A 21,512-nucleotide genomic window follows, 5' to 3' on the forward strand; every position below is an offset into this window, starting at 1 on the left:
TTATTCTAGAGACACATTGGAGAGCCTTTTGAGCTTCCTTCTTGATTTTTGCTCTCGCCGTGAAACCTCATTCTTCTTGTTTCCTTTGTTATACTGGAGAAGTGCAAGCTGAGTGAGAGCTCCCTGCTGATCAAATACCTCAGAAGATCAATAAGACACAACCCCGGGTGCCCCGGAAGCATCACAACAGTTCAAATAAATTCAACTTTGCAAATAGCAATAAAATTCACGCTCAAGTTTTTTTTACCAGGAATGACTCGACCCAAATATTTAGAATTATTTATTCGCAACATCATTAAAATGATTTCACTTTTTCAGAACTTTCAAGGCACTTCCTGGAAATGATTTAATTATTCTCAACAGAATGTTTAAGCTGTTATAACATTTGGGAACGTTGCTTCTCTTATTGTCCCGACAGCATCAGGAAAACTGTCAGCTGAAAACATTGTAATGTAGGACGTGATGTTCTGTTATCAGGTGACATTTCAAAAACATTTCAACGTCATGTTTTAAGGACTGTCAATTAATGCACAGGGAAAACCAACAAATTCTGGCGAAACACATTTTTCAGCATCAGGACATAATGAACTGAGTTTTATTTTTGATTATTGAATTTATTTTGAACAGAAAAAAGAATAAAAATAAAAATATTAATATGAACACGTGCGTGTTGGTAGAATCAAAAACAAAACAAACTAAATCAGAATATCAAACATTCATTCATTCATTCATCCTCTATACCCGCTTATTCCTATTCAGGGTCACGGGGGGTCTGCTGGAGCCTATCCCAGCTGTGTTAGGGTGAAGGCAGGGTGACACCCTGGACAAGTCGCCAGTTCATCGCAGGGCCACATAGAGACAAACAACCATTCACACTCACATGCACACCTACGGACAATTTAGAATGTTCAATTGACCTCACATGCATGTTTTTGGAGTGTGGGAGGAAGCCGGAGAACCCGGAGAGAACCCACACAGACACAGGGACCCTGGTCCGGGCCCCGGAATCGAACACACGACCTTCTTGCTGTGAGGCGGCAGCGCTAACCACTGCGCCACCGTGTCGCAATATCAAACATATCTTTTTCTTATTTCAAATGAATTGGAAGTGTTTCAAATGAGGCATACTTGCATAGAAGAGGGTGCCATTTTGCGCAAAATGACCCATTTAAATATGTCTAAATAAGTCTGGCGCAGACCTGCACCTCAGTGCATTTTCCGCCACTCCTCACTGTTGCGTCCGCACTGTGGGTAGGTCACAGTGTCTTTGGTGCTATTTGCACGGGTTGTCCTACGCAAAAGCGGGACAATCGCTTTGTGAATCTGGCCGTTAATGTTAAGAACATTCCGAATGTAGTGGAACGTTGCCAGGTGATAGTGCAAATGTCACCAGCACAAAACCTTTGAATGATTTTGTAAATGTTTTACAAATCTATTTACAACAAATATTTACATTATAAACCAGGGAAATCTAAGAGAATCCTGCAGTGGTACCAAATTAAGATCAGTTCACGATGGTGTTGCTTTAAGCCAAAAATGTACATTTGTTATTATAAATGTTTGTATTCATCTTTCTGATAATCTTATGTTTAACCAGTGCATTCTACAATAAAGTCTAAAAAATTTAAATATTTTTAATCTACTACAAATTTACTGATCTCGAAAGCGTGAAAAGAACGTAGTTGTTAGTGCATTAAAGGCACCATTCCAAATAGCTTTGCTATTCTGAAAACTAGACTAAAGAAGCAGCAGTTTGAGACGTCTAAGCCCAAATGCCTTGCGATGAACTGATGATTCCAGGGTGTCACCCTGCCTTCGCCTTATGACAGTTGGGATAGGCTCCAGCGGACCCCCGCAACCTTGAGTGCAGGAGGAAGCGGGTATAGAAAACATGGATGGATGGATGATTTAAGATGCTCTTTTTGGAAGTGGTAATGGGAAATGGAATGATGGATGGAAGTGTGAGAAAAGTCTCAGTCTCTTCAGTCTGTCTTTAGATAGATTCATAAAAAGATATTATTTGATGGTGAGTGATGGAACTTTGCGACACATTTTCTGCTCAAAGGTGTCAAAAGTTCAAATCCTATATGCATTAACAATGCATTTTTTCTCTGGTATGTAAAACAAAGATCCGACATGCGTTCTTATGTCCACATGACGAAACTTAAACAAACACACACACAAAAAAATAAACAATTGTTTCATGTCTAGAAGAAATCATCAACCAATGTCAAAAAAAGTAAAAAAAAAAAAAAAACCTTTATGGAAGTTGATTAATATGGAAGTGAAGAGAGAGAGAGAGAGAGAGAGAGAGAGAGAGAGAGAGAGAGAGAGAGAGAGGGAGAGAGAGATTGAGAGAGAGAGAGAGAGAGAGAGAGTGTGTGTGTGCGTGTATTATCTGTGGGCCTTTCCTGTTTGTGACATTGCACCACTGGGACTATGGGTCGTGGGTGTTGTTTTCAAGTTTGATTAGCTGTGAATAACAACATGCTCAGGTGGTTGAAACTCACTCAGAAAATCTTGTTATTGTGTTTGTTGCAAGAGGAAGGTGTCACCCTCAACCTGCCAATTTACTTTTCACCCTGGAGGATTCAGGGGAAACATGGGGCCTTTCGGGCAAGCAAAGACAAGACGGTGTTTCCGACGAGACTGAACACAAGGTGCCCGAGGCTGTGATCCAGCTGTTGGAAATTAATTAAAGTTTTAAAGTTTCAAGTTTTAAGGCCAGCTAACTCAAGGTAAACATCATCTTTGACTATGTAGATACACCAAACGTTCATTTGTTCGTCTTTTTTTTTTTTTTAACCAAAAGTGTTAAACACTCTGCACTGAACTTTATCTTATCGTAGTTTTCTTTTGAAAGATAGTCTGAATAAAACTAAATTTTACAGTTTAAAAGCACTCATTCACTACAGAAACATAACAGTATTATGTAGTAACAAATCATGTATTTATCTGTTATTGAGATGGATCATTATCTCAATAAAACTTTCAGTGAAACTTCATTACAATTTGTTGAATCTGAATCTAAAACTGTGAAATAAACTTTTTACGACTCCTTGATTTTCAATTTTACCGTTTACATTTTAGACCTGCCGGCAATAACTCGCGTCCAGCATTGACTCTTTTACCCAGCATCTCAACGCCAACCAACTTATAACTGTCCTGCTACAACACCTTTGACAGGAATCAGATATTGCATGCCTAAGGTCTAATCCTTCATCTTAACGCCAGGGAGACTCTCCCTCTCGGAGACACCATGTGATCCCCAAACTGCAGGTTTTGGCCAGAATCAAGCTGCATCACAAAAGACGACCTTGGTCCAATACTGAAGGTTCTGCTGCTCTTTTCAGCAGATGCCTTGAGCTGATTTTGGTCCCTCTGGGCGTCAGCAACGGTGCTTGCCATTGGATGATGTTGCACTGTCTTTCTTTCTGAAGGTCATGCATTGTTGTACTATGAGCTCTGAAGAAATGTCAGATTTTGCTGAAGGCCTGTCTGCTGGAATATGAAAACCTTTTAAGAAACATCAGTCTTTTATATTCTCCCATGCCATTCAAATGTCTTTCAACAATAAATTTTTGACAGTATATACATATTTTCTATCCCTATGAAGATCAATACCAAGCGAAAAGTTATTCTGCATAGAAATAATGATCCAAACAGACATCTACATAAACTCCTTGCCGATTTCTGCTTCTGACATCCCTAAAATCAAGCAACAGTAAAGCTTGTACAATATGTATATTCCTCAGTCACCAGTTATTTCTGGGTAATAATTCTAGTAAGTGTAAAAGTAACAAGACTCAGTAATCTCTGAGCGAGGGTGAAGCTCCCAGCTGTCACCAGGTGAGGGCCAGCGAACACCCTCAACAGGTTGTCAGTTTACCGCATGATAATTAACAATGAGATGCACCTGCAGCTTCATGCACTCCGGGTACAGCTTTGTATCAGTTCCACCCTGTGCCAGGAGGTGGCAGAATTGCCCGGCTTATGTCGTGACTGATTCAACAAAGCAGGCATAGCGCCTCTGTGTGCTGAACTCTGGAATGGAGTGGCAAGTTTGAACTTTCCTTTTCTATCATAATATTTACATATTAGTATGAACTAATATATATATGTATGTATATATATATATATATATATATATATATATTTTTTTTTTAGAATGAAACACTGTAGAGCATAATGAAATAGGCTGCATTGAAAAAGCCCTATTCATGTCAAGCAATCAGATGATGATGATGATAATGATGATGATTATGATGCAACTTCTTGCTAAGACACTGTGAGACACACAAAAGTTCTCTGGAAGCTTTTAGATTTTTATTTTTGAATGAATTTAGTCGCTGTTGTGATAAATCATGGTTAAAGTATTGCTGTTTTGATTCTACTGCTCATACACACACACACACACACACACACATATATACATATATATATATATATATATATATATATATATATATATATACATATATATATATATATATATATATATATATATACACATATATATGTATATATATATATATATATATATATATGTATATATATATATATATATATATATATATATATATATATATATATATATATATATATAAAATTATGATAGCTGCTGGTGCTTCACAACTGCATTAGTTATAAACTTTGAACTGTGTTCACTCATTCTATCTTCAGCCTAAATAGTGAAATTTGCGTAAGAATTAGTTTTGTCTCTGACTCTGACCCAACCTTAATCATCATCTGCTCTGTCTTGCTGTGACATGTGACTTAATTTGTTGCACTTTCAAGAACTTGGAAACTGAATCTGTGTGTCTCTTTTTCATAAGTTTAAAAAGTTCCCCTAAGTTCATGATGCAATGCCACGGCCAACTAAAGGTCAGTGCAAAGGCCTGGGGTAGTTTTCCACCTGAAACCTTGAGGGAATCATGATGCAATTTCCAGAGCCAGGTGACAGGAGCGAACAGGGAACTGGCTGGAGACACTTGGTGTTCCGCAGGGAGTCTAGTTGAGTCACATGTGTTTGTGACGTCCAAATCAGGCCTGAAGCAGTTTACTCATGGCTCATGTGCTCCCTATTAAGTTGTTCCCAGGAGACGTATCCTCTGATGAGCTGCAAACTGTTTGATAAAGTAACCAACAGCTTCACAAACATACAAACAGCAGTTTCTTTTTTAATTACAGAACACCTGAGAGACTTGTCAGCTGTGAGTAAAATTGAAAAACAGCACCAGATGAAATATCATACGGTGCAATGGCTGGCAAGTTGGAAGTGCTTGTTTTGATCATCTGTCAACTTTAATTGGCAGATACATAAAGAATTTCTTGAAAATAATGTGACATAGTGGGCAAAGCAAATAAAGTTAACATGCAAACATGATAAAACATATACAAATTGAGAAATATGATACATTTGCCACACACAATCAAACTGTATTTCACTCTTCAAAGGTGATACTAAAAAAAATATTCAGAATAAAAATGTACACATCTTTTTTGAAATCCAGTTCAAACCAAAATAATATTTAGAAATATATTTTTAGATGATAGAAAATGGATGAGTAACATTACTGGAATTTTCAAAATGGTGTAGCTCGAAATATTTACTGATTTAAACTGCCTTAATGACTGAGTAATTGTCTAAACAGCAAACATAACATGGAAACTTTAGAATGTCATAAAATGCAAAGGCAATGAAATTGTTGTTCCTCAGCAAAATCTAGAGGCACAGAAAAGGGATCGGAACACATCACAGGAATCATCGTTTTACTTCAGTCACACTTCATTCAAGCTAATTTCACATTTTCAGCACAACATGTCTGTAAATCTTTGATGACTGACCAATATATAATCATGGGGTTCATTTTGGTTTATATAAACTTTTGCTGATACACTGAATATACAAGACGTGACAGTTAATGTACCCTATTCACAAACCATATCCCACAGATTTAGTGTTTTCTTTATTTAGTGTTCTTTTTATTATTTTCTTTACTATACTATTATAATTATTACTATAACTTCCTGCTGTGTTGAAAAGTTATAACTTGGTTTAAGAGTTTAACTTTTAGCTTCATGCCACAGTGTTGACAAGCTGGATGGAGACACCGTGAACTCCACGGGGACTTTGATCACTTCATTAAAGTGTTTGTCAATGCATAGAGCCCGAGGTGTAAGTCATGGTCATATCCACAAAAACACAAACAAGGCAAAGAAGTCCTTTTTAATTACACAGGGCTTCAGAGACAAATCATCTGGATATGAAAACTTCCAAAAAAACAACAATAACCAAATGAACAACCTTCCTTCGCCCCGAGCTCCAGTGGCTTGTTCAGCATCAGGTGTTTGAAATTGTTTGTTTCAGGTGATTCATTAAAACTTTGAGTCCCCCAAGCAATGGCTTAGGTAAACCTTATGCAATGTCTTAACTTTAAGAAAGAAAGTAAGGCTGTGCTAAAGTTGCTGCAAGGGTAGAGTTAAACTAATGTTAAGTTGTTCAAAACATTCATCCAATATAATAACTTTTGGTAACTGAGGCTCACTGCATGCAGTTCAGACTCTGTGGTGATCTAATATAATAACTTTTGGTAACTGAGGCTCACTGCATGCAGTTCAGACTCTGTGGTGCCGTTCATATAGTTGGAGACAAAACAACGAGAGTTCATCCAAATTCCAAACGGACAGGCCTCAACTCTGCAAAGTCAAGTCAAGGACGGCATAGAGCAGGACAGTGACATTTTAAATGTATTAGCTTTTTTGATTATTTTTTTTGTCTCTTCAGCAACTTCAGAGCATGACCTCTGTGACCTGCCTTAATGATTGGTTGATCTCAAGGATGAAATAGGATGGAGAGAAAAAATGCATGCAGAAAAAAGTAATATCTGTGTGCAAACAAGAACACTTGAAATAATAATTAAAAGAAATCTTTAAATGGTTCATCCAAGCCCCAACCATGATGATGTTATTGTAGTTATGGAAAAAACATATTTCATTCAAATAAGACGAAGCAGACAAAAAGTTAACAATGAAAACTGCCACATTTAAAGTTTCAAATTAGAATATTGTGGATGTTTTTTTTTTTCCCTGATTGGTCAAGGAGAGGTGGGCTTGCGTCAGCGTCAGCTAGAAGAGTATAAAATATGATATAAAGAGAAACTTTGAGCTAATCTTGACTTGGTGGCTCAGGCCACTTGAGTGAAAATGTCTCTAAGTGATGGCGTGGTTGGTTTTCAGTGCAGTTAAGGACCTTCCATTCAGCTCAGCCCAACGTGGACCACAGGCTGTTACTATAATTCAGGAAAGAAGTTTTTTCTAGTATACACTTATTATACTATTATTTACAAAAAACAGGATGTAGCCCTTGACTTAAAGATAAAGAAATACATTGCAAAAGTTCAAGGAAGTCCTGAACAGTGTTTGGTCTTTTGCTCTTGAAAAATTCCTCTTTTTGTCAAGCTGCCTGCACAGCAGATGTGGACGAGTGTTTCCATATGATGCCGTAATCATTTTGTTTTTTAATGTGGCTCCCTGATATTTGCAACAGATGTGGTCTGTAGTGAGACATCCAGATATTGTATGGTAAAATATGCATCCTCTATTTTCCATGATATTCTTCTTTTATAAAAGAGTATGTGTATTTTTCTGTCAAACCATTGTGCGAAACAGTAAATTTCACCGGGCATGTGATCATTTAGTGTATGTGGTGTTTGGAGTATTTTGCAATGTTGATTGTCTGAGTGGAGGGCTGCAATATTCTGATGATTTTAGCTTAGCTGTGAAACAGGAAAATGTTAGTGAATCGGATTGTAGTTGATTGGATTTGATATTTCTTTTTGTCACCTTATAAACACGGATAAATACGAAAGATCTTGCAATAGGCCAAAAGTTGTATACGGAAACCGAGGCTTGTTTTGTTTGTTACATAGTGTACAGAAATGTTCAAAAAAAGTAAAAAAAATATATATATATTATTACAAATTTATACATGTTTCATAATTGTTTATTTCTGCAATTTAAATGCTTTTTTAAAAAGTTTTTTTTTTTTTGCATGCCTAAGAAATTCTATCTTTATTACTTCAAATTTGACCAATTTTAAGACTTATGGAAAAAACAGACTGAACCAATGAAACGAAAAGATCATTTTCAGGGATCCCTTTCCGGTATCAAAATGAATACATATTTTATTTTACTGGCAATAACACACCTAGTTTTAAGCTGAATGTATGCAGTATAAGTTATTCAGTCTCTCACAAATAGTGACATGTGTAGTACATCTTAAATCATATAAATGTATGGTTTTAACAAACACATGCTCAGCTCCCATCATAAATAAAAAAAAAAGGTTGTTTTTTTTAACATGAAGAACACAACGTCATGCTGACAGAGAGTCAATTTGTCACGCAATCCCTAACCCTAACGCAATTGGATGCAATCATCACCACCACCATCATCATCATCATCATCATCATCACCACCACCACCACCATCTCCATCATCAACATCATCATAATCATCATCATCACTGTCCTGGTCATTGTCAAAGAGGTATAAAACAGCACATTGGATGCAGATGCATCATTCAGAGAAAAAACAAAAAACAAAACGTATTTCGCTTGGACTTTCCAACATGAGTGACTGTGCCTTTGTAATGTTAATGTTTGTGATTTTTCTCAGTGCCTTTGCATTGGAGGAAGGCGCCACGCAGTGTCGGATAATGGGGAGTCCAGAGTCTCCACTGTTATCCAAGGATGGAGACATCATTATTGGAGGAGCGTTTTCTATCCACAGCCAAATGTCAAAGCGGGAACTCTCCTTCAGAGAAACTCCAGAACATCTCCAATGCTCCAGGTACTGTTGATGATCGACTCTGCCATTGTTTTCATTGATGTTGACTCTAACCATGACACATCAATCTCCAAACTTCTTCACTTCGTTTCAGGATAAATTTCAGAGAATTTCGCTTTGCTCAAACAATGATCTTTGCCATCGAGGAGATCAATAACAGCAGCTTGCTGCTGCCAAATATCTCCGTTGGTTATGAAATATTTGACACATGCGGCTTGCCGCTGCCTTCGGCGCGTGCAGTGATGGCTTTGATGAACGGTGACAAGAGGAGAAAGACCTGCTCCACACAGTCATCCGTCCATGCTATCATTGGAGCTTCAGAGTCGTCCTCAACCATCGGGATCCTCCAAATTTCAGGAATTTTCCAAATACCAGTGGTAATATGGTGCCATAACTTATTAATTTATGTCTAAATTCTGCATTGATGTAAGGACAGGAGAACACATTTACAGTGACGATGCAGACAGAGTTCTGAGTTGGCTGTTAACCTGTTTCTTTGTTTAGTGACTGACTGCATAATGAGTCTTTGTTCCCAAAATGTCTTTAATCATCTTGTTTTTTTGTTGTTGTTTGTTTTTTAATAAACCAGATCAGCCACTTTGCAACTTGTGCTTGTCTGAGCAACAGGAAGGAGTACCCGTTCTTTTTCAGAACGATCCCCAGTGATTTCTATCAGAGCAGAGCCCTGGCGAAACTGGTAAAACACTTTGGCTGGATGTGGGTCGGGGCAGTCAGGAGTGACAACGACTACGGCAACAGCGGTCTGGCAGCATTCATCAGAGCTGCACATCTTGAGGGGGTGTGTGTGGAGTACTCGGAGGCCATCTCCAGGACAGACCCCAGCGAGCACATCGCCAGGGTAGTCGAAGTGATAAAACGCGGCAGTGCAAGGGTTTTAGTGGCTTTCCTCGCGCAGAGCGAGATGCACATTCTGCTCGAGGAGGCTCTGAAACAGAACCTGACCGGGCTGCAGTGGGTGGGGAGCGAATCCTGGATCACGGCGGGTCACCTCGCCACGAGAGAGTATTCAGAAATCCTCACTGGTTCTCTTGGGTTCACAATCAGAAAGGCACGGATCAGAGGCCTACGAGACTTTCTCCTGCGGGTGCACCCCGGTCCGGACCCTCAGAACAATGTGGTCAGGGAATTCTGGGAAGAGGCATTTGATTGCAGCTTCCAAAGTGGCCTGCATAGTGAGACCCGGTGCTCTGGCTCAGAGAGGCTGCAGGATGTCGACAATTCTTTCACAGACGTGTCGGAGCTGAGGATTTCCAATAACGTGTACAAGGCTGCATATGCTGTGGCTCAGGCCATGCAGAGCATGTTGAAATGTGGAACAAACAATGGAGCGGCGAATGAGTCATGTACTTTGGACGATGATTTCAAGCCAGAACAGGTAAAGGGAGGATGCAACAGAGAATCAAATACGTAATGTGAATGCATAGTGGGATTTTTCCGATAAACTCTGTGCAGGTTGCAAAACATCTCCAGGTTGTGAATTTCACTCTCCCGTCTGGGGAAAGAGTGTATTTCGATGAAAACGGAGACCCGGCAGCCACTTATGATCTGGTGAACTGGCAGAGAAACCGAGCAGGGGAGATAATATTTGTGGCAGTCGGAAGCTATGATGCACCACAACCAAATGGGAGGCAGTTCATTATGAACAGAAATAACATTACATGGGCTGCTGAGTCCCCAGAGGTAACCAAAGGGTTGAATTGAATTTTTCCTTGTGTTTTTGTGTCCCAGACTGTCAGAGACTGACATCCTCTATACCTAGAGAGTATTGATTTGTGTATAGTAGTATAAATTATATAAAAGGCTTAGAAGATAATGTATTTGTCTTTGTTTGTTTTTTGCCCTCACTCGCAGAGACCACAGTCGGTCTGCAGTGAGAGCTGTCCGCCAGGTTTCCGTCAGGCTTTTATTAAAGGCAAACCCATCTGCTGTTTCTCCTGCATTGCCTGTGCAGCTGGAGAAATCAGCAACTCCAGCAGTGAGCATTTATTGAAGCATAATGAAAAAAAAAAATACACAAAAAAAAAGTTTGATATTTTACTTTGCCAAAACTTGGTCAATCGTTGTGTTGCTTTTCAAGTAAAATCCTTTTGTTTCCGTTCAGATTCAGCAGAGTGCCTTCGCTGTCCACTGGAGTACTGGTCCTCTGAAGATCACAGCCGCTGTGTCCCGAAGGTGATGGAGTTCCTATCAAACGCAGAGACCATGGGCAGCCTTCTCACTGTGTTCTCATTACTGGGAGCCAGTTTAACGCTGGCGGTGCTGTTCATCTTCATTCAGTACCGCCACACCCCTCTCGTCAAAGCCAGTAACTCAGAGCTGAGCTTCCTGCTGCTCTTCTCCCTCACTCTGTGCTTCCTGTGTTCTCTCACCTTCATCGGCCGGCCCTCCGAGGGCTCCTGCATGCTGCGACACACAGCGTTCGGTGTCACCTTTGCCCTGTGTATGTCCTGTATCTTGGCGAAAACCATCGCAGTGGTGACTGCTTTTAAGGCCAAAAGACCAACGATCGCAGTTCTTCACTGCTCTGTCCCGCTCCAGAGAACAAGTGTTGTCGTCTGTACTTCACTGCAGGTTGTAGTCTGCGTGCTCTGGCTGACTCTGGCTCCGCCAGTCCCCTACAGGAATACCGCCTATGCCTTTGAAAAGATCATTTTAGAGTGCAAGTTGGGTTCCAGTATTTGGTTCTGGGTCGTTTTGGGTTATATAGGGCTTCTAGCACTGCTCTGCCTTATCCTTGCATTCCTGGCCCGGAAGCTGCCTAATAATTTCAATGAAGCCAAATTCATCACTTTCAGCATGCTGATCTTCTGTGCAGTCTGGGGAACATTCATCCCAAGTTATGTGAGCTCTCCAGGGAAGTACACAGTGGCGGTGGAGATATTTGCCATCCTTGCTTCCAGCTTTGGGTTACTCCTCTGTATATTTGCTCCAAAATGTTATATTTTACTGTTTAAGCCAGAGAAAAACACCAAAAAACACATGATAGGAAAAAATTAACAAAATACAAAGATGGTGTTAATAAAAGGCGTTTCTTTATTCAAAGCAAAAACAACATGTAAAGAAATACATTCATTTTTAATGTATCTTTTCAAGGTCTTAGGATTTTCAAATATTTTCTTAATATTAGTATTTGGTTGAATCCCTATTGATATGTTTTATTCTTTTGCAGCTTGAAATGCATATTCTTACCATAATAAAACAAAACAAAACATACACAGCTTCTACCACAGACGCAACTAACAAGTTTAAGATTGAAGGTCATGCAGCTGGTCCCCTGATTGGCCCAATTATATGTCACTCATTTGCACCAGATGTTTTGCCATAGGTTGAAAGGAACACTGATGATGCAAACGTGCCCTGTTGGCTTTGCGGTGATGTGGAGAAAACCTCTATAAAATGCTCAGCGTTGGGGTTTCACACCTGGGCCTTTGGGTGGGTTGTGTTGAGCTGTGAAAGCATGATAGCACTTCTGTTACTTCTTTTCCTTCTGGCTGTCAGAGGACAGAACCCTGTATGTCAAACGTATGGGACAAAAGAACAGTGTCAGTTTTCAAAGGAAGGAGACATCAACATTGGAGGCATATTTTCCTTCCATCAGAATCCTATTACTGTAGATCCATCTCACAAGGTCAACCCGGGAACGTTCCAGTGCGAAGGGTAAGAAGGGGAAGAGTTACACTCATAATTACGACTGTGTGTGTTTGTGGAAATACTGTGTGAATTTATCATAGTTGTTTCTTATACTTGTCACCATCCTTTCTTATCTAAACGTGCAATCTCATCTTTTTCTTTCTCCCAGGCTGGACCCGGGAGAGCTGCAGTATGCATACACAATGATGTTTGCCATCAGCGAGATCAACAACAGCTCAGACCTGCTGTCAGGAGTGACGCTGGGCTATAGGATCTTTGACTCCTGCCCCAGTATCCCTCTGTCCATCAGGGCCTCGCTAAACCTGATGAATAGATATGAGAGCGGCGAAGAGAGCTGCAGCAAACTGTCCAGCATACACGCTGTCATAGGGGAAACCACGTCTACCTCCACAATAGGTATTGCACGTACAATGGGACCCTTTCATATACCCGTGGTAAGTTTAGTTAGGGTGGATTTGCCAAAAAAAAACTATGTTGTGGCCCATGAAGTTGTAATAAAATATATATTTTTTAATCATCTTTTACCACGGCAAACAATTTGCATGCATGCATTAATTTCAGATTGAGTAATCCTGGCACCTGGTCAAAAGTGATGACTGATTCCATTTCTAATGGAATAAACTGAGAGTTGTGCCTAAAAACAAAACTCCTCCAACTTCATTGGCTGCAGTGTATTTTGTGTGACTTCAGTGGTCACCGCTTGTGTTTCAGATCAGCCACTCCGCCACGTGTGCATGCCTCAGCAACAGGAGAGACTACCCGTCTTTCTTTCGAACCATACCCAGTGACATTTATCAAAGCCAGGCCCTGGCCAAGCTGGTCAAACACTTTGGCTGGACGTGGGTGGGAGCTATAAGGACCAACAGTGACTACGGCAACGGAGGTATGGCGACCTTCCTGGAGGCTGCGGAGAGGGAAGGCGTGTGCGTAGAGTACTCTGTGGCCATTTACAGAACCGACCCCAGGAAGTGGTTCCTGGAGGTGGTGGACATCATCAAGAAATCCACCTCGAGGGTAATAGTGGCATTTGCGGACGGCACAGACCTCGACATACTGATCAAGGAGCTCCACGCGCAGAACGTGACAGGGCTGCAGTGGGTGGGCAGTGAGGGCTGGATCACGTACCGCTACATCGCCTCCCTGGAGAACTACGCCGTGGTCCAGGGGGCAGTGGGCTTTGCAGCGCTCAATGCTCACATCCCGGGTCTGCAGGAGTTCCTGGCCGACAGCCGGCCCTCCACTGTGCCGGGAGACCATGGGCTGGTGGAGCTGTGGGAGTCTGTGTTCGGCTGCAGCCTCAATCCCCGAGCTCAGGGCTCGGCCGCTGCCTGCACGGGGATGGAATCGCTGCGGGATACAGACACGCGCTTCACAGACGTGTCTGACGCAAGTCTACTTAATAACGTTTACAAGGCCACGTACGCCCTGGCACACGCGCTTCATTTGCTGTTCCGCTGCAAAGACGGCCAGGGGCCTTTTAACAACAGCTCTTGTGCCGAGAGGCACAATGTCCAACCGTGGCAGGTAAACATGCAAAAATGCTGTGCGGACTGAGGTAGCCAAACAGCTTCACATTTGAGTTACAATGTCACTGTGTGTCTCTAGGTGCTGCATTACTTGACGCAGGTTAATTTCACGACAAAGATCGGCGAGAGGGTGTTTTTTGATGAGCTGGGCGACCCCGTGGCCCGTTACGCACTGGTGAACTGGCAGATGGATGAGACTGGTTACATTCTCTTTGAGACAATCGGTAACTATGATGCCTCCCGTGCAGAGGGGGAGCAGTTCGAGATGAAGGAGGGTGTAAGGGCCATCTGGGCTGGTGAGAATCTTGAGGTGAGAAAATCTTGTCAGTGAGGGTTTTCTTACTGTTTTGAAATCCTGATGCCACTCAGCTCTGTCCTCAAAAGTCACTTCATATATTTTCACGGGACCACTTTGCAGGTTCCACGGTCTGTCTGCAGTGAGAGCTGTCTGCCGGGGACACGCCGGGCTTTTGTCAAGGGCAAACCCATTTGCTGCTTCGACTGCATCACCTGTCCCGACGGGGAGTTTAGCAACAGCACAAGTGAGGCAACGGGATTGCTCGAGCTTGCTCTGGCGCTCACTGTGTTTCTGTTGGGCAAAATCTCCCTCAGCACTTTACTGGTCTACCTGAAGATGTGCGCGCTGTGCAGCTTAAAAGTGTTTATGCTTTCAGATGCGGTGAAATGTGACAAATGCCCTCCAGAGTACAAGTCCAATGACAAGAGGAACAATTGTGACTTAAAAGCTATCGAGTTCCTCACCTTCAGGGAACTGATGGGCATACTGCTGGTCACCTTCTCTGTGACCGGTGCCTGTCTGTCCATGACTATTGCCTTGGTATTTTTCCACTACAGACAAACTCCCATTGTGCGAGCCAACAACTCTGAGCTGAGCTTCCTGCTGCTCTTCTCCCTCACTCTGTGCTTCCTGTGTTCTCTGACCTTCATTGGCCGGCCCTCCGAGTGGTCCTGCATGCTGCGTCACACGGCCTTTGGCATCACCTTTGTCCTCTGCATCTCGTGCGTTCTTGGGAAAACTATAGTGGTGTTGATGGCCTTCAAAGCCACACTCCCAGGCAGTGGGATGATAAAGTGGTTCGGTCCTGCGCAGCAGAGGCTCAGTGTTCTTATTTTCACTCTCATACAGATTTTGATTTGCATCCTCTGGCTGACAATCAACCCTCCTTTTCCTTTAAAAAATATGGAACACTATAAAGAGAGGATTATATTGGAGTGCGCTCTGGGGTCTCCTGTGTGGTTCTGGGCCGTATTAGGATACATAGGACTGCTGGCCTTTTTGTGTTTTATCCTTGCTTTTCTGGCCCGGAAGCTGCCTGATAATTTCAACGAAGCAAAATTCATCACCTTCAGCATGTTGATATTTTGCGCTGTGTGGATTACATTCATCCCAGCTTATGCCAGCTCCCCCGGGAAGTTCACAGTGGCTGTGGAGATATTTGCTATTTTAGCCTCTAGTTATGGGATGCTGTTTTGCATTTTTTTACCCAAGTGCTACATAATCCTCTTGAAGCCAGAGCACAATACAAAGAAACATCTGATGGGTAAAGTGACCACACGAGCCCTTTGAATGGATTGTTAGAATGTTAAGCCCCTTACCACACCCTACTGTTTCACAAAAGATAAGAATAAAATGTTTTGCTTATTTGAAAAAGAAAAAGCTGCTTCTTACAATCGTCCCAGGCTGTATGCAAATATGTCACTCCCCCCCCCCCCCCCCTTTGTGTCATTATTCGTTATGACATACAAGAATGTCATCGACAGATATGTTTATTGTATTTTCCTAAAACACATTGTCCTAAACTCTGCTTATATGTAGAATTTACAATTTGCAATGAAAAATAAAATTGTTGTGGCTGCACCTGTACTTGCTGTCTTTCAAATCCCTGAACTATTAAACAAAACCGCTAAAATATGAATCCAATTACCAATATTGAGCTGGAATAGATCATGGATGAAAGCACCCGAACAGAAGAAAATATTTATGCAGATTTTTTTAAGAAATGTGATATAATATGATATACTTAATTTACCCTATTGGGACAATTTTTTGCTGGACTCTGCACCATAAATGCCAACGTTCAAGGAATAAACAAGCAAAAGCACAACAAGTGGCCCATTGCTAGCCATCATAACAATTACTTAGGTTATACTAGAAAATGTTCTGTCTTAAGCAAGTTGTGGTCTTGTCATGAAGGAAAAATAACTTCATTAAGACCAACTTCATAAGCCTCCCTGGAGAGGTGTTCTGGGCATGTCCCACCTGGAGGAGACCCCGAGGAAGACCCAAGACATGCTGGAGGGACGTCGTCTCTCGGCTGGCCTGGGAACAACTTGGGCTCCCACCTGATGAGCTGGGGGAGGTGACTGGGGCCAGGGAAGTCTGGTCATCTCTTTTGAGACTGTTGGCGCCGTGACCCAACTCCGAATGGATAGATGGATGGATGATATTGGATGCAGAGTGATAATGGGCATGCAAGATAAAAACTCTCAGCTTATGATGTCGACATGAACATATATTTAAAAACAAGCAAAAACAACAAACAAAACCGTTTTTTGGTGGTAGTGGTGCTAATTGCTGTTTGTATGACAACAAATGGCTAAATCACATTGAAATAAAACTTTTATTTAAGAAATGTATTCCTATTTTAAAAGATCACAATTGTCTTTATTTTACTTCATGTCATCATATCATGTGAGCATGTTTCATTTACTAGTGTTGTGTCAAATCGCTGTGGGACGTGGTTGGCAGCCACAATGAGTGGAATTTTTTTTAAATCTTTTTTTGGCTTTAAACATTCTTTCACACCTTCAACGGTCTGCAGAGACTAAACATGAAGGTTTTTTTTTTTATGCAGTCCTGCAAAGTGTATAAATACCAGCGCAAGTAAGAGAGTGCATGTAATGCTAGTCAGCAATTTAGCTGTCAGACAGTATGACTCATACACAAAGGTGGCCGGAACAGGGCTGGGCACTCTTGCAGCTGTTATTGGTGGCTTCTCTCTCACAGGCCGAGGACACGGTATGTTTGCAGCGAGGGGATCCAGGGAGCCCTCAGCTATCAGAGGACGGGGACATCATGTTGGGGGGAATCTTTTCTTTTCACAGCAGCTGGATTGAAAGGCACAATACCTTTATGCACAAGCCGCTGCCACTCCAGTGCACCAGGTGAATTACTGAGTAAAAAGGAAGAAAGAAAAGAAACTGTGCTTTCTTTTTTTGCAGATATCCTCAAATGGAGGATATATATTTTTTTGCATTGTGAAGGTTGTACATCGTTGCACACATTGTTTTACTGTGCTATTGCTTTTATTTGACTGGCTTGAGTGCCAACAACTAAATGTGTCTGTCTGCATGGAAGTTTGAATTTCAGGGGCTTCCAGTACACCCAGGCGATGCTCTTTGCTATAGAGGAAATTAATAACAGCACGGACATCCTGCCTGGAGTCTCTCTGGGTTATAAGATCTATGATTCCTGTGGTTCCATTGCACAGGGTGTGAAGGCAGCGCTGGCCTTGGCTAATGGTAATGAGGTGAAATTTTCAGCCTCTCAAAAACCGTGTAGCAAACCAGCACAAGTGCAGGCTGTTATTGGAGTGACATCATCCTCTCCCTGCATGGCCATAGCGACTGTCATTGGACCATTTCATATCCCACTGGTGGGTAAAAGGAACATTTATTTTCAAATATATGCAGACTACTATTCTGTATAACACTGTGTTTTGTCCAAGACTTGGTATTTCACATTGCTATTGTGGAACACTATTCTTTTCCTCTTAGATCAGCCACTTTGCCACTTGTGCCTGTCTCAGTGACAAAACCAAGTACCCATCATTTCTGAGAACAATCCCCAGCGACTACTACCAGAGCCGAGCTCTGGCACAGCTGGTCAAGCACTTTGGTTGGAGCTGGGTTGGAGCTATCAGAACAAATGATGATTATGGCAATAATGGCATGGCAACATTCACCGAGGCAGCCCAACAGCTGGGCATTTGCCTGGAGTTCTCCATACCATTCTTCAGAACAAATTCACCTGGAAAAATACAGAAAGTCATTGACACCATCAAGTTCTCAACTTCAAAGGTGATCGTGACTTTCCTCTCCCACATGGACATGGATGTGCTGATACATGAGTTGTCTCGACACAACATGACTGGGTACCAGTGGGTCGGTACGGAGGGATGGATCTTTGACTCTCAAATTGCAGAGATGGACAGACGTCACATTCTGGATGGTGCTATAGGGCTGTCAATCCCCAAAGTACATGTCCGTGGCATGAGAGAGTTTATACTGGATGTGAAGAAGCTTCTATCGACTCAAAATGAGCTGTCAGTTGAGTTTTGGGAGACCTTGTTCCACTGTAGGTTCAGGCACGTAGAATCATCTGAGGGCAATCAGAGGGAATGTACTGGAGACGAAAGCCTGACTGGAGTGCAAAACAGCTTCACTGATCTGTCGCTCATGCCGATCTTCAACAATGTGTATAAGGGGGTGTATGCAGTGGCCCATGCACTTCATAGAATCCTCAGCTGTGATGAAACATGCAACAAAACAGTCCACTTGGATCCATACAAAGTGAGTTAAATCACCACTAAGGCGGAGATGTGATTTTGAATTGTGGATCTTGTAGAGGTTTGAGATAGACAACATGATATACTGGATTTTTTATTCATTCTTTATTTCAATTAGTAATTTGCTGCTTAATTTACTGTTCACTCAGATCTTACAGCACATATGGCAGGTCAAGTTCAAAACAAAAGATGGGAATGAGGTTTACTTCAATGAAAAAGGAGACCCAGCTGCAAAGTATGAAATTATAAACTGGCAGCCAAAAGGAAATGGTGCTGTTGACTTTGTCACAGTTGGTCTGTATGATGCGTCTCTACCTTCTGACAGACAGCTGACTCTTCACAATAAGTCTTTAATTTGGGCAAACAATTCGCTACAGGTCAGCAGTGACTACTTAAAATGTTGCTTTTCAATGTTTGGAGTCAATCTTTAAGTAAATGTTAATTTCAGGTTGGTGAATTTGTTGATGCAGGTGCCTGTGTCAGTTTGCAATGAGAAGTGTCTCCCAGGAACTCACAAAGTTCTGCAGAAAGGAAACCCCATCTGCTGCTATGACTGTATAAGATGTTCAGATGGAGAAATCAGCAACATCACAGGTTGAGTACTTGACAAAACACCTTACATAGTCTTTGAAAATTCAAAGGAAGCAATTATACCATCATACATTTTGAAAGGAATTTATATATATCAATACATTCATATAATATACAGCATTATACAATAGATGATTGACATATTATATATATATATATATATATGTATATATATATATACACATATGTAAGTAGAGGTTTTTAAATAAAAGGCAGAATAAGTTATTTTATTTAATTGTGAGATTGCTCACAATTAGAAAAAACACGACTTTGAATTCATTTTAAGGTCTGATATATAAAGTCAAAAGTCAGACATGTCACCTTGAGATTTTCAAATAAAATAGAGCCTTTTCATATGCCAAAAGTCAAAAATACATTCTCAAATAAAATGATCTAAACAACTACCTTGGCTACATTGTTGCCACATATTTGACACTTATTTAAATGTGGCAACATAATTATAAGCCTAAGTGATTCATACTTTTCATAAGAAGGCACTGTAGTTCTGAGGAAAACGTTCTTAAACCCATTAGATTACAATTTGTTCAAATCACACCAACTCTGCTCTCATGTTACTTTTCAAAGATTCCATCACCTGTGTGAGGTGTGACCCTGAATTCTGGCCAAATGAGAGGAGAGATGTTTGCGTGAAGAAGGAGGCCGAGTTCCTGTCGTACGCGGAGATAATGGGAGCGCTCCTCACCACAGCATCACTTTGTGGAACATGTTTGACCGCTGGCGTGGCTTTCGTTTTCTACAGATACAGGAAAACTCCTATCGTCAGAGCCAACAACTCTGAGCTGAGCTTCCTGCTTCTCTTCTCCCTCACTTTGTGTTTCTTGTGTTCGCTGACCTTCATTGGAGCTCCGTCCCAGTGGTCCTGCATGCTGCGACACACAGCGTTCGGCATCACCTTCGTCCTCTGCATCTCTTGTGTTCTGGGAAAAACAATAGTTGTGCTCATGGCCTTCAGAGCAACACTTCCTGGCAGTAATGTCATGAAATGGTTCGGTCCTGCACAGCAGAGACTCAGTGTACTGGGTTTCACTCTCGTACAGGTTGTAATATGTGTCCTCTGGTTGGCCACCTCTCCTCCATTTCCCTTCAGGAATCTTAATGAATTTAAGGACAAAATAATTTTGGAGTGCGCTCTGGGCTCAGCTTTAGGGTTCTGGGCTGTCATTGGGTACGTGGGGCTTCTGGCCATCTTGTGTTTTGTTCTGGCTTTTCTGGCTCGGAAACTGCCCGATAACTTCAACGAGGCCAAGTTCATCACCTTCAGCATGCTGATCTTCTGTGCAGTCTGGATCACCTTCATCCCAGCTTATGTCAGCTCTCCGGGGAAGTTTAGTGTCGCTGTGGAGATATTTGCCATTCTCTCATCCAGTTTTGGACTTCTCATTTGTATTTTTATCCCAAAATGCCACATCATCTTACTAAAACCAGAGAGAAACACAAAAAAGAACATGATAGGTAGGGCAGCAAAATCACCGTGACTTGAGAAAAGTTTTATTTTTTTCCCCTCCCCAACTATTCCTAAATATTAATGTGAAACATATGAAATTACATTTAAATCAAGCTGTAATATTTGCTGTGAATGAGATCAACAAGAATCCCCAGATGCATCCAAATTTTAGTTTGGGCAACAAGATTTTTGACAACTGTGGATCTATGGACATACTGCGAGCAGCGCTGGCTCTGGCGAGGAAGACCCAGGACACGCTGGAGGGACTGCATCTCTCGGCTGGCCTGGGAACGCCTTGGGGTCCTGCCTGTGAGCTGGAGCAGGTGGCTGGGTCCAGGGAAGTTTGGTCATCTCTTCTGAGACTGTTGCCGCCGCGACCCAACTCCGGCTGAAGCGGTCGAAGATGGATGGTTGGATGGATGGATGGATGAAACGATGATATTGGATGCAGAGTGATAATGGGCATGCAAGAATGAAAAAAAACAAAACAACTCTCAGCTTTTGATGTCGACATGAACATACATTTAAAAACAAACAAAAACAACAACTAATAAATAAAGCTAAATCACATTGAAATAAACGTGTATTAAAAAGTTCAGTAGTCATCATTGTGTTTCAGTGGGTGGTAACCTGGTGGTACCCATCTCCTCTCCAGGTGTGGATGGCCGTTGGCTCCTAAATGAGCTCCTCCGCCCTTTGTATTAAAAAGAATGTATTTTTATTTTAAAATATCACACCACAAGTGGTCTTTAATTCACTTTTGTCATATAATGTAAGCGTGTGTCATTTACTAGTGTTGTGTCAAATCTCTGTGGGATG

General features: G+C 41.6%; 3 protein-coding genes across 3 annotated transcripts; all 3 read left to right on the forward strand.

Annotated features, from left to right (window-relative positions):
* Nucleotides 1-8,710: 8,710 nt before the first annotated feature.
* LOC142895328 (extracellular calcium-sensing receptor-like) lies at nucleotides 8,711-11,868 on the forward strand. The gene is made up of 6 exons (XM_076036268.1): nucleotides 8,711-8,853; nucleotides 8,945-9,227; nucleotides 9,440-10,246; nucleotides 10,324-10,551; nucleotides 10,723-10,846; nucleotides 10,973-11,868. The coding sequence occupies exons 1-6, from the start codon at nucleotides 8,720-8,722 to the stop codon at nucleotides 11,866-11,868; spliced, it is 2,472 nt and encodes an 823-aa protein (XP_075892383.1). The 5' UTR covers nucleotides 8,711-8,719.
* Nucleotides 11,869-12,328: 460 nt separating this feature from the next.
* On the forward strand, nucleotides 12,329-15,913 carry LOC142894962 (extracellular calcium-sensing receptor-like). The gene is made up of 5 exons (XM_076035688.1): nucleotides 12,329-12,528; nucleotides 12,671-12,956; nucleotides 13,234-14,046; nucleotides 14,128-14,358; nucleotides 14,467-15,913. The coding sequence occupies exons 1-5, from the start codon at nucleotides 12,329-12,331 to the stop codon at nucleotides 15,634-15,636; spliced, it is 2,700 nt and encodes an 899-aa protein (XP_075891803.1). The 3' UTR covers nucleotides 15,637-15,913.
* A 1,088-nt stretch (nucleotides 15,914-17,001) lies between these two features.
* On the forward strand, nucleotides 17,002-20,724 carry LOC142895022 (extracellular calcium-sensing receptor-like). Its single transcript, XM_076035747.1, has 6 exons — nucleotides 17,002-17,234; nucleotides 17,428-17,725; nucleotides 17,847-18,641; nucleotides 18,787-19,014; nucleotides 19,108-19,231; nucleotides 19,814-20,724. Exons 1-6 carry the CDS (start codon nucleotides 17,002-17,004, stop codon nucleotides 20,722-20,724), a joined length of 2,589 nt encoding a protein of 862 aa, XP_075891862.1.
* The last annotated feature ends 788 nt before the right edge of the window (nucleotides 20,725-21,512 follow it).

Source organism: Nelusetta ayraudi, unplaced genomic scaffold (assembly GCF_046127955.1).
Source record: "Nelusetta ayraudi isolate G7.1 ecotype Tasmania unplaced genomic scaffold, CSIRO-AGI_Nayr_v1 ptg000048l, whole genome shotgun sequence".
Classification (NCBI taxonomy): Eukaryota; Metazoa; Chordata; class Actinopteri; order Tetraodontiformes; family Monacanthidae; genus Nelusetta; species Nelusetta ayraudi.

Excerpts from the sequence above, each read along its gene's own strand:
- LOC142895328 (XM_076036268.1), top strand. The coding sequence starts at position 8,720 with ATGGGGAGTCCAGAGTCTCCACTGTTATCCAAGGATGGAGACATCATT. Across the intron at positions 10,247-10,323 it reads ATGATTTCAAGCCAGAACAG|GTTGCAAAACATCTCCAGGT; the intron begins GTAAAGGGAGGA and ends AACTCTGTGCAG. Across the intron at positions 10,847-10,972 it reads AGAAATCAGCAACTCCAGCA|ATTCAGCAGAGTGCCTTCGC; the intron begins GTGAGCATTTAT and ends GTTTCCGTTCAG.
- LOC142894962 (XM_076035688.1), top strand. The coding sequence starts at position 12,329 with ATGATAGCACTTCTGTTACTTCTTTTCCTTCTGGCTGTCAGAGGACAG. Across the intron at positions 12,529-12,670 it reads GGAACGTTCCAGTGCGAAGG|GCTGGACCCGGGAGAGCTGC; the intron begins GTAAGAAGGGGA and ends TCTTTCTCCCAG. Across the intron at positions 14,359-14,466 it reads GGGCTGGTGAGAATCTTGAG|GTTCCACGGTCTGTCTGCAG; the intron begins GTGAGAAAATCT and ends ACCACTTTGCAG.
- LOC142895022 (XM_076035747.1), top strand. The coding sequence starts at position 17,002 with ATGACTCATACACAAAGGTGGCCGGAACAGGGCTGGGCACTCTTGCAG. Across the intron at positions 19,015-19,107 it reads GGGCAAACAATTCGCTACAG|GTGCCTGTGTCAGTTTGCAA; the intron begins GTCAGCAGTGAC and ends TTGTTGATGCAG. Across the intron at positions 19,232-19,813 it reads AGAAATCAGCAACATCACAG|ATTCCATCACCTGTGTGAGG; the intron begins GTTGAGTACTTG and ends TACTTTTCAAAG.